The sequence below is a fragment of the Pholcus phalangioides genome, unplaced genomic scaffold, assembly GCF_987345545.1.
Source record: "Pholcus phalangioides strain wild (caught in Gottingen) unplaced genomic scaffold, Ppha-v1.0 ptg000009l_1, whole genome shotgun sequence".
In the NCBI taxonomy this organism is placed as follows: domain Eukaryota; kingdom Metazoa; phylum Arthropoda; class Arachnida; order Araneae; family Pholcidae; genus Pholcus; species Pholcus phalangioides.
In genome coordinates, this window is record NW_028301602.1 from 46,433,464 (window position 1) to 46,448,000 (window position 14,537).

Sequence of the window (14,537 nt, forward strand, 5' to 3'; positions counted from 1 at the left end):
ATAGAATATAAGTCACAAGCAAGTGTGTAACAGTTAGGAAAAGTAGATATGAAAATAGAGTTTAAAAAAATTTGTCAGGCAGAAAACTGCTTCAAACTCTTTGACAGATTCCTCTTCCTGGATAAATTACAGCTTTGTGGGGGGTTTTTTTTAATATTAACACAATAAGAGAACAATTTATCTACATTCAAGTAATATATCAAACATTCTCATTAATCTGGATAGATAAATGCTTTCGAAACAAAGAGTATTCAACATCAGGAATAATAACATGTATAATGCTCCAGTTTTTAAAGAGCCTGGAAAGAGGGTTTTTTAAGGGGAAAAAATCCTTTTAGGCGAAATGACTCAATTCTTTTTCCAAGCGAAGTGACTTAATAAACAATTTTAATATCAGTCTGACACGAAACTGCTGTCAATATTAAATCGTGAAAATCTGCACTTAAAAAACATTTCAATTAGTAATTGCACATCAATTAAGAAATTTCATTCTCTTTCTCTGGAATGTTGCCGATGTGACTTTCACGTTCATATGTAACACCAGACTTTGAAAACTTCTTGCAACCAGATGATGTGTCATTTGGATTTCCGCTTGGTCTTTTTATAGCTCCACTATGCACCAGATAAACATGATTTTCAAACAGTCTGTACAACCCAAACGTAGCACAGCACACAGTACACTTATACGAGAGATGAGCTGGCTTCAGGGTGACCTTGTGGGCTTGAGTCATATGCGCAACCAGCTTAGTCGCAAATATGCGACCACAGATGGTACAGCAACCAGAATCCTTGCCTCTAGTGGACAATTCCTGCATATTGGATGTTACCAAACCATGGGCGCCAAGAAGATGTCTTTCGAGTCCTTGGTCAGTAAAGAACCTCCATTGACATTTCTGACAATTTAGGGGAGGTCTACTCACGAGCATCTTTGGATGGATTTTCACTTTATGTATTAGTTGCATATGCGTTCTCAACTGCTCCATATCCTTGATATAGCCATCGCAAATTTCACAAACTACTAGACTAGCAGGATGATACTGGCTATTCAAAGAAGTAACGTTCTTGTTCATCTGAGCCGAATACGGTCCCTGAAGTTTTGGTTGCTGGTGGTTTCCAACAGATGATTCGGGAATGTCTCTGTAAAACGGTTGCTGGGTGCCACCAATCCTGCTGTAAGAATGAGTTTTGTTTTGATTGCCGTCCATGTAATATGAAGGAAATGAGGACACAGAGGTAGAACTACCATGCAATGCCTGTCGAACACTGCTATTGTTCATCGCTTGATAATACTGATTACCACTTTGACCAAATGGAACTGATTGACTTGGCACATCTATACCAGAGAACACATTCTTTGATGCACCAGCAAAGCCTGGTTGATTATGAACACCACCCTCGGCAGGTAGAAAGGATTTGTAATGTCTTTGACTTAATGTGTGTTGAAGGTTTTGGTTATGAGAATCTGGTAGACCATCATATTTTTTGGTTTTTCTGCTCTTTTGCGAAGAATTCAAGGATTTTTCATAGGCTTTCACTACAGCAACGGTTATTGCTTTTGGGGTCAAACATGGGAAATCAAAGTCTCGTTGTGGTGCTTGATTTGTATTGGGATTATGGCATTTCAAGCATCTGACCAAATGAGTATTCAGTTTTGCTTTTGATGTTGTTTCAAAAGGACAATATGGGCAATCTAACCAAGCAGTTGTTGCTTGAATGTATCCTATTTTATCATGGGACAATTTCATGTGTTTTAGTACTTCTTTTGGATCTCTGTGTAGATATGAACAATAGTTACACACGTATTCCCTATATCTAGTAACGTGTGGAGCAAGCAAATGACTTTCAAAAACTACGGCAGATTCTGTGACAAAACCACAGAAGCTGCACTTCTTGTTAGAAAATGAAAACGGCTCGTTAGCTTTCTTGGCTTCTAAATACCCAGACTTATACTTCTCGATTTCTTGTTCTAAGGTATTGGATTTCCCTTCTTTTTTGGCTTGTCTCAATTTTTTAAGCATCATATCCTTCTGAACACACTCGTTCACGCGGCTGAAACCCAAGCCAACCAGAAGTTCACCCACTGACGTTCTGAAAAAATCTTTTGTTTCACATTTCTCTTCTTCTCCTCCTCCTTCATCTTTCTTAGGAAAAGTATCAGGTTCTTTGAGTAAAAATGGCGCCACAAGCGATGGACTTTCTATGAGAGCTTTACTACTTTTAAGAGTGAAATCGCCTTTTACTGAAACATATTTTCCTATTTTTACATGACCTTTGAAAGCGTCTAAGAAACCAACTTCTTCTGGAGTTTCAGAATAATCATTGTTGAGCTCATTACAATCCCCAATCGTAGATTTTAATGCACTTGTATCTGTTTCGCTACCAACCTTGCTTGAGTTACCGTCAACATCCATTTTATCTTCAAATTCATCAGACTTTGCATTCTGACTCAAGTTATCTTCTTGTTGAAGATCTTTCTCGATAGAGGGCTTGTCAGTAGGTTCACATGCATCGTTATACTTTGATTTAGACACATTAGAAGTAGAAAAATCAATAGCTTCACATTGGATGCCACCTTCATCATATTTTATGTTATGTTGTCCATCATTTTTGTGATCTGCAACATCAGGGAAGGATTCGAGAGCTTGGCTCAAGTTTATTCCATCTTTTTTCTCATCATCACGGCTAGAATGCACAGTTCCCTGTGCAACTTTAGGGGAGGTCTGCGGGTGACTGGCACTATTAGAGCCATCCAAAGATTCAATGAGTTGTTCAATATTGTGGTTCTCTGACATGTCTGCTGGTGGGGAATCAAGAGAAACATTATTAACTGCTTTTGATGAAAAATCAATGCATTCAGATCCATGGATGTCACCTGAATTACTACCACTATTTTTCCAGCTGACAGTTTCGCCTGAATTTGATTCATCTGCATCAGGAATGGTTTGCATACCCTCTTTAGAACTATTTGAAACATCCGCTATTTCTTGATCAGAGATGCACTCCACGTTCTCTGTTCTATTTGCAATAGTCAGATTCAGACACTTCTCTGAGTCTGGGTCTTTTCTAGCATTTTCGCTATCATTTGAGCTATCCTCTTGTGATGCATTTTCATCTTCATCGGTAATCGAATGCTTAGATTCATTGGAATAGACATTTGAATTTGAATCATCCATCTGTGGTTGAATCACAGAATCAGTTTGACTTTCCTGCTTTTGTTCAGTTTCACAATCAAGCACCTCTTCGTTAGAAGATTCGTCAGACTCCATTGATTAAACTTTGATTAATAGAATGATGGCCTCAGAAATATGCAATTTGATTGAACTGTAATGTGGAATAGGCACACAATAGATATGGAATAGGCATCTTCTTATCTAGACAATACCATGACCTATTGACAAAGAACAATATTTTTATTTTTTGTTAATTTTAAAGAATTCAATATAAGCAATGAAACAAAATTCATGAACAAATTAATGTTATGCAACTTCAGGTTTAACAAAAGGAAATTAGAAAAGTAATTTTTTTGTGTGGTTACATGTTTATAGACATGCTAACATAAATTCCGAAAATTTTGTGTTGCCCTCGGATTCCAATTTTGTAATCACATATGGAAAACTTCAGGCACAAATAGGGGATACAGAGGCTAGTTGGCATACACAAAGCCCAAGTATTGAGTGTTGCATTATCCACTGTAGTTTCAGGGTGGTGATAAAAAAAAAGGACAGCAAGTTCTTAAGATTTCCTTTTTTTTTTTTTAATTTTCAAAAAGTTTTTGTTATTCAACAAAGCCTATGAATATATTAAGACGTTTTTCAACAGCTGCAATGGGTAGAGTGGTCAATAATGATTGTGTTTAAGTGCTGGAATGCTTCATACAATTTTTGTGGAACAATGAGACAGCCCTCGTTTAAACAGTCGTGTTAGGGAAAGTTGGTATCTCAACTGACGGGCATGTTGATATGTTGAAGCCATGTCATATGCCAAGTTACTGTGTGAGATTTGGCATTACAGCAGCAAAATTACACAAAAATTGCGATCAGCCTACTTTCTTGGTGGACATGAAACTGAAATAATGATTTCCTCGTTCTTTTTTGGTTTTTTTGTATAAGTTTTCTTCTGACATTCGTTTGTTATTTCAGGATATTGAGTGCTTAACATGCACATAATTTTTTTCTGCATTTTTGTATTGAAATAAGTTTTGTAGTTACTAACCTACATTTATTCCTCAGAACCTATTAACCATAATGCAATGCCAACATACCTGAGGAGTTGTGCCAGCTTGTCCCACACCTGGTAGTGCAAGTTGGAAAATGTGACTAATGTTGCAATTATCTAATGATTGAAATGAGATCATGAGATTACCCCCTCTATTGCTGGGGGAAGTGATCCAGTGAAATGATTCAGAACAACTACATAGAATATAACTTATGTTTGCTGACATTCTTTTTACAAATTGTTTCAATGCACTTGTCAGTTAATGAATGCTTAAGAATTTGCTGCGAAAATGATGATACAATAATGATCAACCGATCAAGTTTTACATCAAGGGTGTTCAGCCTTTAAAAGAGTGAGGGGTCACTTGTCTGATTTCATGTGTCCCCCCCCCCTTCCAAGAGAGAAAATATGAGAAAATTTGTCTATCCAGAGATGATCCAACAAACCTACATAATAAATCTCCTGTTCCAAAACCACTCTGGATTCTTACTTCCACTATATTCGCAGCTGAAGATGTCTGTGCCAGCTTCATTAGCAGCTAAAGATCTCCCCCCCCCCCCCCCCACTTCCATTCCATTCATAGCTGAAGATGTCTGCCTTTGCTTAGGCACACATACATGGGGTCCAAGAGCAGAATATGGGTTTGTCCTGTAAAATATATAGAACGATCCACCAAATCCCCACAATAAGTTGCTCCTCCCGACACATAACCCTGGATTTACACCTGGTGGGCATATTTATTGAGTAATCTAACTGTCAGTTACTTAATCCTTTGAGGGGGGCACTATATAAAAAAGAAGTTCAGCCAAACTAACTTCATATACTCTGTATATAGGACTCATAGATGTATTTTGCAACTATTCTTTTATTTTCATTAAAATCCAGCGAACGACAAGTGGTCGCACAGCGGGGACACCGCCCACCTAGAACACTGAAAGCTCTCCTAGTGTGTAATGCAGGAAAAGCAACATTTTGTTTAGAAAATTCCCTTGCCACAGATTTTGAATCAACATAAACATATTGATAGCCGGTACATCTCTTTCAATGAGAAGGCAGTGTAAATTTTCCTTCTTGAGGGACGTATAAATTTGTTCGAAAAACCAAATTTTCCATCAGTGACACTGAAAAAAAGAATAAGAACATCAAGATTGGCGATGTATCCAGCATTGATAGAATTTCCTGAGATGAATTTCCTTCTTTCTTGAAATTTGGTTTTTTTTTTGTTTTTTTTCTCCTGAACCATATGAAATTGTCAAGATGATCCAGGCATTGGGGAATGGCATCATTTTCGTCATAATTTATGCAGTAAGCTTTGTTTTATTTTCTTTATCTGGGATATCATCAGATGCATGAGATTCCGGATTAGAGGGAAGCTCCGAAATTAGTATAATATTGCTTCCTCTGTAAGGAATTTTACAGGAATTTCACCACCAATAAAAGCAATAAATGCACAATATTTGGGGGAGGAGAACTCAAGGCAAAATAAATTCCAGAAAATAAAATTAAAACAGTAGAGAGAGCATAGAAAGTAGTCGTCAGCAGCCACTAAAACCACTAGAATGAAAAAATGGTTACACGTGGGACAAAAAATAACATATATCTTGTGTCTTCCATTCTAACCCGCGAAACTCCTCAACAAATACACATCCGAGATGTTTCAACATCATTGCTGCTGTAACCCATTTTCTAGTAAACAAGAGGGGAGAAAATGAAGAAAAACAAGGTCGCTTCATCTCAGAGAGGTGGTTTCACACTGACGTCCCTTGGTGTATCTCATTGCTCTAGGTGTGCTGTGTCCTCAGTATAGAACCACCTTTTTAAAACTTCCATAATTTGATTTTAAACTAGTCTTAAGTTTATTGAATGGCTCGATTTCAACAAATAGGGCAAAATCTATAAAGAACAATCTGCAATTAAAAAAAAAAAAAATGAGGAAATAAATTTTAAAACTAGCATCATAAAAATAGAGAAAACAGCAGATTTTTTTACCACTTGCAAAAAAAAAAAACCAGTATGATGCTGCCATCTCTGACAGAAAATCTAAATCTTAAGCTAGTTAATAGGATTTAAATGATTCCTATGTGAAAATTAGTTATTTTTTGATGGAATTTTGAAAAAGGACACAGCAACAGAAAGGGTTAACTGATCTGGAAATGTGCTGCAGGTCATTCAAGTGATCTGGAGGCGTGCTGCAGGTCAGTTAAGTGATCTGTAAATGTAGCACAGGACACTTAAATGATCTGGAACTGAAAGCCTATTGATACACTTAAAGTGATGAAGTAGTTAACTGAATTTTAAGTCGTCAAGTGGGTCCTACCTTAGACAGTCATCCCACTTTAGAATGTATGTCAATATTAAGGTCTGTTTACACAGGTTTAGCTGGTAAGTGATTTAACGGTTAAGCAAAACTGACTGATCTACTTTTTCGATTAAGTAAGTGTGATGCATAAGTGCCAGTGGGCGTGGTCTTGTATTATTCAATGAGAATTCATTATTTCATTACTCATGTTGGTACAAATTTTAAAGCACTTGACAACTTAAAATTGAATTAACTACTAAATCACTTATGTGTGGAGGCAGATTTAACGGCGTGCACCCAGGGCCCAGACTTCTAAAGGGCCCCAAAAAACCCCAAACTTCACACTTTTTTCTAATTTAAGGGGCCCAATATTTTCTTTTGCGCCTGGGGCCTCGACAAACTTTAATCTGCCACTGCTTATGCGTGTGAACAGGCATTTAGACACAGGTCACTTGAGTAATCTGTAAATGTGCTGCAAGCCGTTCAAGTGGTTTGTAAATGTGCCACAAGTCACAAAAGTGCTCTGGGACTGAACCGCAATCCAGTAGTCGTGTGGAACTGCACCGCAGGTAACTTAAGTGATCTGGAAATATGTGTCAATTATTACAAAATCAGTTTTAAGCTTGCGGGACACATCAGATAACTCTAAGGGTCACATTTGGCCCGTAAGACATCGGTTGAACGTGCATGTTTTACATGATAAAAGCTGCAAGTTTGTCACCGCTTAATGAAGGATGGGTTCCAACGAAAGAGGTTGAACAAAATAAATATAGATGTTGTCGCATCCAATAATGGAAGCGAATGTGAAAGGAGCGAGTGGAAATCAAACCTAGAAGCATATGCACTCATGTGTAAATCTTTCTCTTCATTGTCGAAATAATAATCATCATATGTGCCCTAAAACATTTCGAGACCGGGATCCTATAAAAATGAAAGGTTTAATTTATTTCTCTGTATTCAGTTCATCAAATAAGTATTGCGGAAATAAAAACAACACGATTAATATACGTGTTGTACACATTCAATCTGTCAGTTGTCGAGTAACCTCTGTATTTTGCTGAAACGAATAATTATAGAGACATACCGTCACTTCGTGGATTTGTTCAATTCCACGCGCAAGCCGAGTCGCTAGTGATTTGCAAAAGCCGATTTGGTATCTGATATCTCTACATTCACGCATTAGCAGCAACACTAAGCAGACGGCTATCATCAAACATGGCGACTGCAACCTGTAACGGAGTTAAAGCAGAACTATGGGCAACGCAACGCCAGTGCCCGCTCGTTTCGGTGTACGTCATTGAAGTAGCTCATAGACTACTCTGAAAACGCGCGTGGGCTACATACATCTCATCATTTTATTTGCTTTCTGCCAAATCACATCGTGCTTCCAAACTGCATCTGGTTTGCACACTATAGCTTTAGCTGCACTGGAAATAATGTAAACTCTGCTGTTTAGCTGAAACAAATATTTTTTTACTTTCCTACATGTTTGAATGTTCTTGGTTCAGATCACAACTAAACTATAGTTTATTCCGTTCAGCTTTTCAGAGTCGAGTTCTCGGATTACTGAGCAATTACCTTTTACAGGGGCTTCTTATTTAACGAAGGAAGTACTGAAACTGAATAGGCCCTCGATAACAAAAGATGACCTGCGTGTCAAAGTCACACAACTGACAAAAGTCGAAGTTGCTTGAAGCCCTGTTTTGAGAGAAAACAATGTCACTCTTCAATGTTGATACAAAGTACAAAAGACTAGATACCAACTGGAGATGAAGTTCGGAAAGAAAATTGACCTGCCTCTGAGGGAAATCGAACCACCAACCCTCTCGCGGACTCGTCAAAAAGGAAACGCTAGTCCCAAAGCGTATCAATGTCTTTAAGGCCCGTTTACACGAGGCAAGCGCTTTAGTTGGTAACTTAATTTCAACTTACCGATTCTTCTTGAAACTGTCCACACGATAAGTGGTAAGTAGGCGCTCATTGGATAATTTTTACGGAGGTGAGCGCAGTTAGCGCATGCGCGCTTCAGTCTACTCAAATCCACGGAGAGAGACAGACGCACAACGCGCGGGAGAATAATAGTAATAATTTTTTATTTATCTGGCATTCAGAGAGGTGCCTTTTTTAAAGCTCATAGCTTTCGTAACGATGGATGAAGATGAACAGGTAGAACTTAAGAATACTGTGATCAGAGCCACATTATATGATATGTTTTTTAAAGAATATAAATTTATTCATTTTCACTTACTCAAGGGGGGTATAGTTATATGATACACATTGGGGACGATGTATATTCTGACTCCAATTGAAGAAACGGTTGATAAGTTCATTTAATTTTAAAAAACTATTTACATAGGTTAACAATATTAATTCCAAATAATAAAAAAGGAGAAACTCTTTTCTCATTTGCGCGAGAGCAACACACTGAGCAAGAAGTAGGTCACGCAAGGGAAACAATTCGCTTGTCCCCTTTTTTCGCCTCTGCCACCCACGTAAGGGGGCGAGAGATGACGCCACAGGGGAAAAAAGAACACACAACATATTATAAACTTAAGTAAGTCATCGAGAAGAAATATAAGATTTCTCTATTTCTCCTCAAAGTTGTAAATACCGATTATATGATATTTTAATCGATGTTAAAGAGGAGATAATTATGAATTATGTAAGCCGAAAATACGGGAGAAGATTCTTGACATTCGTAGGAAATTCTAAGGGTTAAAAATTAAATAATAAAAATTCATTAAACAAAAATTATTTCCAAATTTTCGAAATCATTATTATTTTTTAATTTAATCTATAGAGATGACATCTTTATGTTAAATATTTGATCATGTATTTTTACAACAGATGGCAGCAAATTCGTTCTGGACGAGAGAAATATTCGAAACCCCCCTCTCCAGTTTTTAATATATAAATCCTCCCCACCAGATAAAAAAAATTGAAGGTTCAAAAATATATAACTCCTGACATCACGTCGACAGAATATTCCATAGCTTTTCCCAACATCGAATAATTTTAGCTTGTTTGAACAAGGTAATTTCCATTTCTATAGTTCAACAAACATTCATGGCGAAGATATTTTTCAATAAACTTGAAGCTTGTGTCCTCTGGCCACCTCACCATCCAATATTTCGGCGGAATTCTAGCGAAACTTCAGGAGACGACGGAGTATGAACAGGTTCACGCTTGAGATCAAAATAAACCCCTCCGTGAGAGAGCAAAAAGACCCCTCCAGCGCGGCAGGTCACGCCCACTGGCGCATGCGCATAGGTCTACTTAACCGGAAAAAATAGAACCGTTCTTATCTGACTTACCAACTAAATCACTTCTGCACTTGCGCACTTGTCAACTAAAGCCGTGTAAACGGCCCTTATCGTCTGCATACATTGTATCGTACTTGGCAACTAAAAATTAAGTTACCCACTAAAGCGCTTGCGTCGTGTAAACGGGCCTGAAGGCTGCCGGAGCGCTGTCTGAAAATATTAATGTAGTACTTTTGTAATGTACTTTTCTATTGTAAAATACTTGACTAATTTTCACCGGTAGATGGCAACACATTTTTTGGAATGAAAAAATTTAGTCAAAAGGTAAATTTTTGCGGGAAATTTTGCTGGGAGAGGTTACCATCACGTTCTTTATACATTTCTCTCGGCAAATTTTCTCTCTTTATTTTTCCCCTTTTCGATTTTTATCTTTTAAAATTTTTAATCTTACGCTTAATTTTATTAATTTAACAAAAGTCGCTTCTCAGGACCAAATCACATTGATCGCAATGGAGGATCTTCCTAGTAATTACTGTTATAAAGTAATTAGAAATGACGAGGAGAGAAAAATCGTTGTTTTTAGAGTAAAAGATGCGACAAACAAAGATACCGCTATGATAAGTACTATATAGCCAGGTGTCTTCAACGTGTGGACCGCTGATAATTTTCTGAAAATAGTTGAAAACATTGAAAAACGATTTATTCCAGAGAATTGATTGAAGAAATAATTTCGAAATCAATGAAAAAAGTAATTTCAGAATTTATGCAAGACGAAATAAATACTGTAATTTCGGAATTTATAAAAGAAATAATTCTAGAATAAATGAAGGAAATAGTTCTAAAAGAAATGAAAGAAATAATTTTAGGAATGAATGAAAGAAATAATTCTAGGGATGAATGAGATAATTCCAAAATTAATGAGAATCCTGCATTATTAGAATAAATAATTCCAGAATCGATTCAGAAATAAAAAATTTCCTACGTGAAGCTCAAGACTCTAGGGTGCTAGCAAGCAATAGGCGAGATGAGTTTTAAATCATTAATCTATAGGGAAATTCTAAGGCATTTCGTTACAGCCTTCGCTCCTCTGGACCATTTCATCACCCCCTCAGAAGTTATTGGTTGACAAGGAGGAAAAAATTTAAAGTTTGGGACACTGGGCTGATCACTTCTCCATGGTGTCAGAAGTGTTTGAATCATGTGGGTGATTGTTGCTGTTCAACAGCCCAATTGGAAATCGCTTCAAGAATTAACATCATGCTGGGTGCAATCAAAGCAAGGTCATTTGAAAGGAGTAGATTTCTCTCTCCCCGCACAAAAAATTTCTGGCTATGTAAGAGAACTTCAGATCTTAAACAGCTACCTGAGACGTTGGTGGATGTCTGGCCAAGATTTTTCTGAGGTCCTACCTGACTAAAAATGGTCTGCCTATGAATACTAAAGAAAATACATGTATACTAAAGAAAATTTGAAGACGATCTCGCCAGACTCGGGTGAGTTTGTGTTAAGATGACACTGTTCCACCCGTGTAAGGCATACGTAGACAAGTTCTGGGGGAAGGGCAAGATGATATCAATATATAATGGTCACCATGGCCCCGCAAGGTTAGGTAGGGCCCGGGACAATCATTTCCCTTCATGCTACAAATTCACTGTTGAAGGGCCCATGAAAAGTTTGGTCTGCGGGCCCACAAAATATCCCAGCCTAGGGGCCTTGCTTCAGGCTGGGTTCCGTTCACAATCCCGACAGACGAAATCCCGACAAGTCGAAAGGTCGAAGTGCGGCTTATACGATAAAATTAAAATTTGAAAATTTATTTGCTCGCAATTTATCATTCTCATCGGCGCCCCCACACCCCTCGCCGCGAGAAATTCAAATCCCGACAGAAATCACGAAGTGCGGCTTATACGGCGAAATTGAAATTTTAAATTCGACCGTGTCGGGATTTTGACCCTGTCGGGATTTCGACTTGTCGGGATTTTGACCTGTCGGGATTTCGACCCTGCCGGGATTCTGACCGTGTCGGGATTTTGACTTGTCGGGATTTCGACCCTGTCGGGATTTTGACCTGTCGGGATTTCGTCTGTCGGGATTGTGACTTGTCGGGATTTCGTCTGTCGGGATTATGACCCACACCCCTTCAGGCTGTGGGGGCCATGATGGTCCACAATCACCGGATTTATTACATTTACGGTAACTTACACAAAAAATGTATAGGTTACCCCACATCAATCAGCTGAGATCTTTGGCTTCCCATCCCCCGCAGTAAATTTGTTCTGTGAAAAATATAAAAACGTTAGAAGAATCATCTCCTGAGCTCTGTCAGACCCGTAATTGTGGGTGGACATGGGTCACCAGCATAGGCGGAGATAGACTTGGCTCCGTAAAATTTCCCAGCCTAGGGGCCCTGCTCCAGAATGTGGGGGCCATGACTGCAACTAGGGGGGGGGGCAGGTGGATCTGGTGCCCGGGGCGCTGAACCAGAAGGGGGCGCCAAATTCACCTTTTAACTGTGTCTTCTACATCAAGGGGCGCCAAAATGCCGGCTTGCCCCGGATGATGAAGTATCTAGTTGCGGCCCTGCTCGGGGTATACACCTCAGGAACCAAATTTTTCAAGGGCCCTGGGCATGGCCCCCACGAGGGTGGAGCTGACAGATCTCCAGCCCTGGGGCCCAGGAATATGGACGAGATGGCCTGGGACGCTTCTCAGTATTTTTCACGTTATAAATTCATCATATAGGGGCTCGCGAAAGAGCCTAGGGAGCCCTGCTCCAAGATGTGAGGACCATGGCCTTGGGCAAAGCAGACATTAAATAACCCCCTCCCCTCAACTTGGGGAAGGAATTTTTTTTCATTATATAATCTGCAATAATAAATCCGCGTGAACCGAATAGGACCATTTGCGGTCGGCAGAAACGTAAAAAAACTTAATTATGCTAGGTGTTTGTATTTTCCTAGCGTGGCGAATCTGTTCCATCGTTTGCATATAGACATATTTTTGCCTTTTTACACAATAAAGAAGGAAGAGAAAAAAATCGATGATATGAAAATAAATGATTATTTCTTGAAATTGATATTCATATCACAAAAAAACCAATGAAAAGGAGGGGGGGGGGGCTTTTCTTTTCAATAGTTGCTCTATTCCGCTTCAAGTATTTTTTTCCCGTGGTATTTATGTTAGGATGTTTGCTAACGTTATTATTTTGTCGCCAACGATAAATGGCCAGGCCTGACCACCATCTACTAAATTAACCAATCAGGGAACAGAATACGGGCTTCCGAACATTTTGTCTGTAGATATCGTGAACATGCGTCGAGCACTCACCCGTGAAAGGTTGGTAGTTCAGTCAGGGCCGCCTTATGATCATCATGAGCCCCCGGGCCAAGTGGTTTTTCTGAGGCCCTATCTGGTAGATTCTAGAAAATTTTTATCAGATCTCATTTTTGAGAGGCCCATTTTCTCATGAGGCCTTGGTTGGACCCATGCGTTAAGACGGCATTGGGTTCGGTTCTCTCCAGAGCAGGTCAATTTTCTTTTCGAACGTCATTTTCATCTCCGCTCTCTATCTCTTGGTAGTTTTTCGTACTACAAGCCTTTTTTCAACATGTTAACTGGTGGAGTTTTTGGCCCATCAGCCATTTGGCATACTAGTAAAAAGAAAAACTGTTCGTTTATTTGCTGGTCTTTTCTATCAATGATTCCTGCATCTACCGTTGCATACTAACCTTGCGTACTACCGCTAAAAAGTCTCGCCACACAGAGTAACAGGCCTACAACGATACAAGTATTCAATCATTACACTTCACTCGAAATTTGAAATATCGATGACAGCACTGAAAAGTCAGACACCGCACTATATACGAACTCACACTGTTAGGTACTCACATTTACGGAACTCACCACTGGGAATATAATACAAGATGCTCAGGGAAGTCCCTTCATCCTGGGATTCCCGAACCTTTCATCCAAGAAGCATACTTCCAATTAAGAAAATATATCCAAATAACGTGCACACTTCAGAATTCTGAAGGTCAGATACGCCATTCATATTGTAAGGGGCTGTATAGTTACTAAAATGTAAAAAAAATTAACTTTTTATTTGGTCACCCTAAGAAAAACGACGGCTAAAGAATTATATGTGTCCAGCGAAAAAGATGCTCCTGAAAAAGTTTCAATATACACCACACAAATGGACATGTTTCTGGCCCCTAATCTAAGAGAGTCGTGTAATCTTGTTTTTTTTTAGAATCAATTAACGGTGTGGTATAGATTGCCGTTACAAGCTGATGCTGGTGTGATTGAGCTCTGGTCTTCTTGATCCACCATGGCCCACGTCTCCTGAGACGAACCAGCTTATATCCCCTAGGGGGACAGAGCAGGGGCCATGGTTGGTCTGGAGGTCTTTTTGATCATGGTTTCTTTTAATTTCAGAGATGTCGATAAGTCAATGGCAAGATGTCTGCCTAAAAACAACCATTTGAGTAATTTTAAGTAATTCCTTTCTGTTTAGCTATCGATGCGATTAATAGAATTATTGCGGATTGTCTGGTCTTGGCTAGTCAATGATTGCAAATTTTGTTCCGAGTGCAAGATGGGACCACACCACGAGTGATTTTTTTGTACGAAGTATTTGAGGGAATAGTAAATAAATGCACCAAAAAAACCGTGTTTGCTCCTTTCTCAATATCCCACACCCTGTTTTGTGGTCACCAAACAAGAAAATTGTTTTCATGTGTAGTACATAGTTTCCTTGCCTA

General features: G+C 38.8%; 1 protein-coding gene across 2 annotated transcripts; it reads right to left on the reverse strand.

The window, feature by feature from the left end:
* Positions 1-370: 370 nt before the first annotated feature.
* LOC149083207 (uncharacterized) lies at positions 371-8,345 on the reverse strand. 2 transcript variants are annotated; one of them, XM_089236401.1, is made up of 2 exons: positions 7,599-8,345; positions 371-3,388 (listed from the first exon to the last, which is right to left on the reverse strand). In XM_089236401.1, exon 2 carries the CDS (start codon positions 3,264-3,266, stop codon positions 477-479), a length of 2,790 nt encoding a protein of 929 aa, XP_089092527.1. In that variant the 5' UTR covers positions 3,267-3,388; positions 7,599-8,345; the 3' UTR covers positions 371-476. The 2 variants fall into 2 exon arrangements, with proteins under 2 accessions (XP_089092527.1, XP_089092528.1); XM_089236402.1 differs by lacking the exon at positions 7,599-8,345 and adding an exon at positions 7,344-7,544.
* Positions 8,346-14,537: the final 6,192 nt, after the last annotated feature.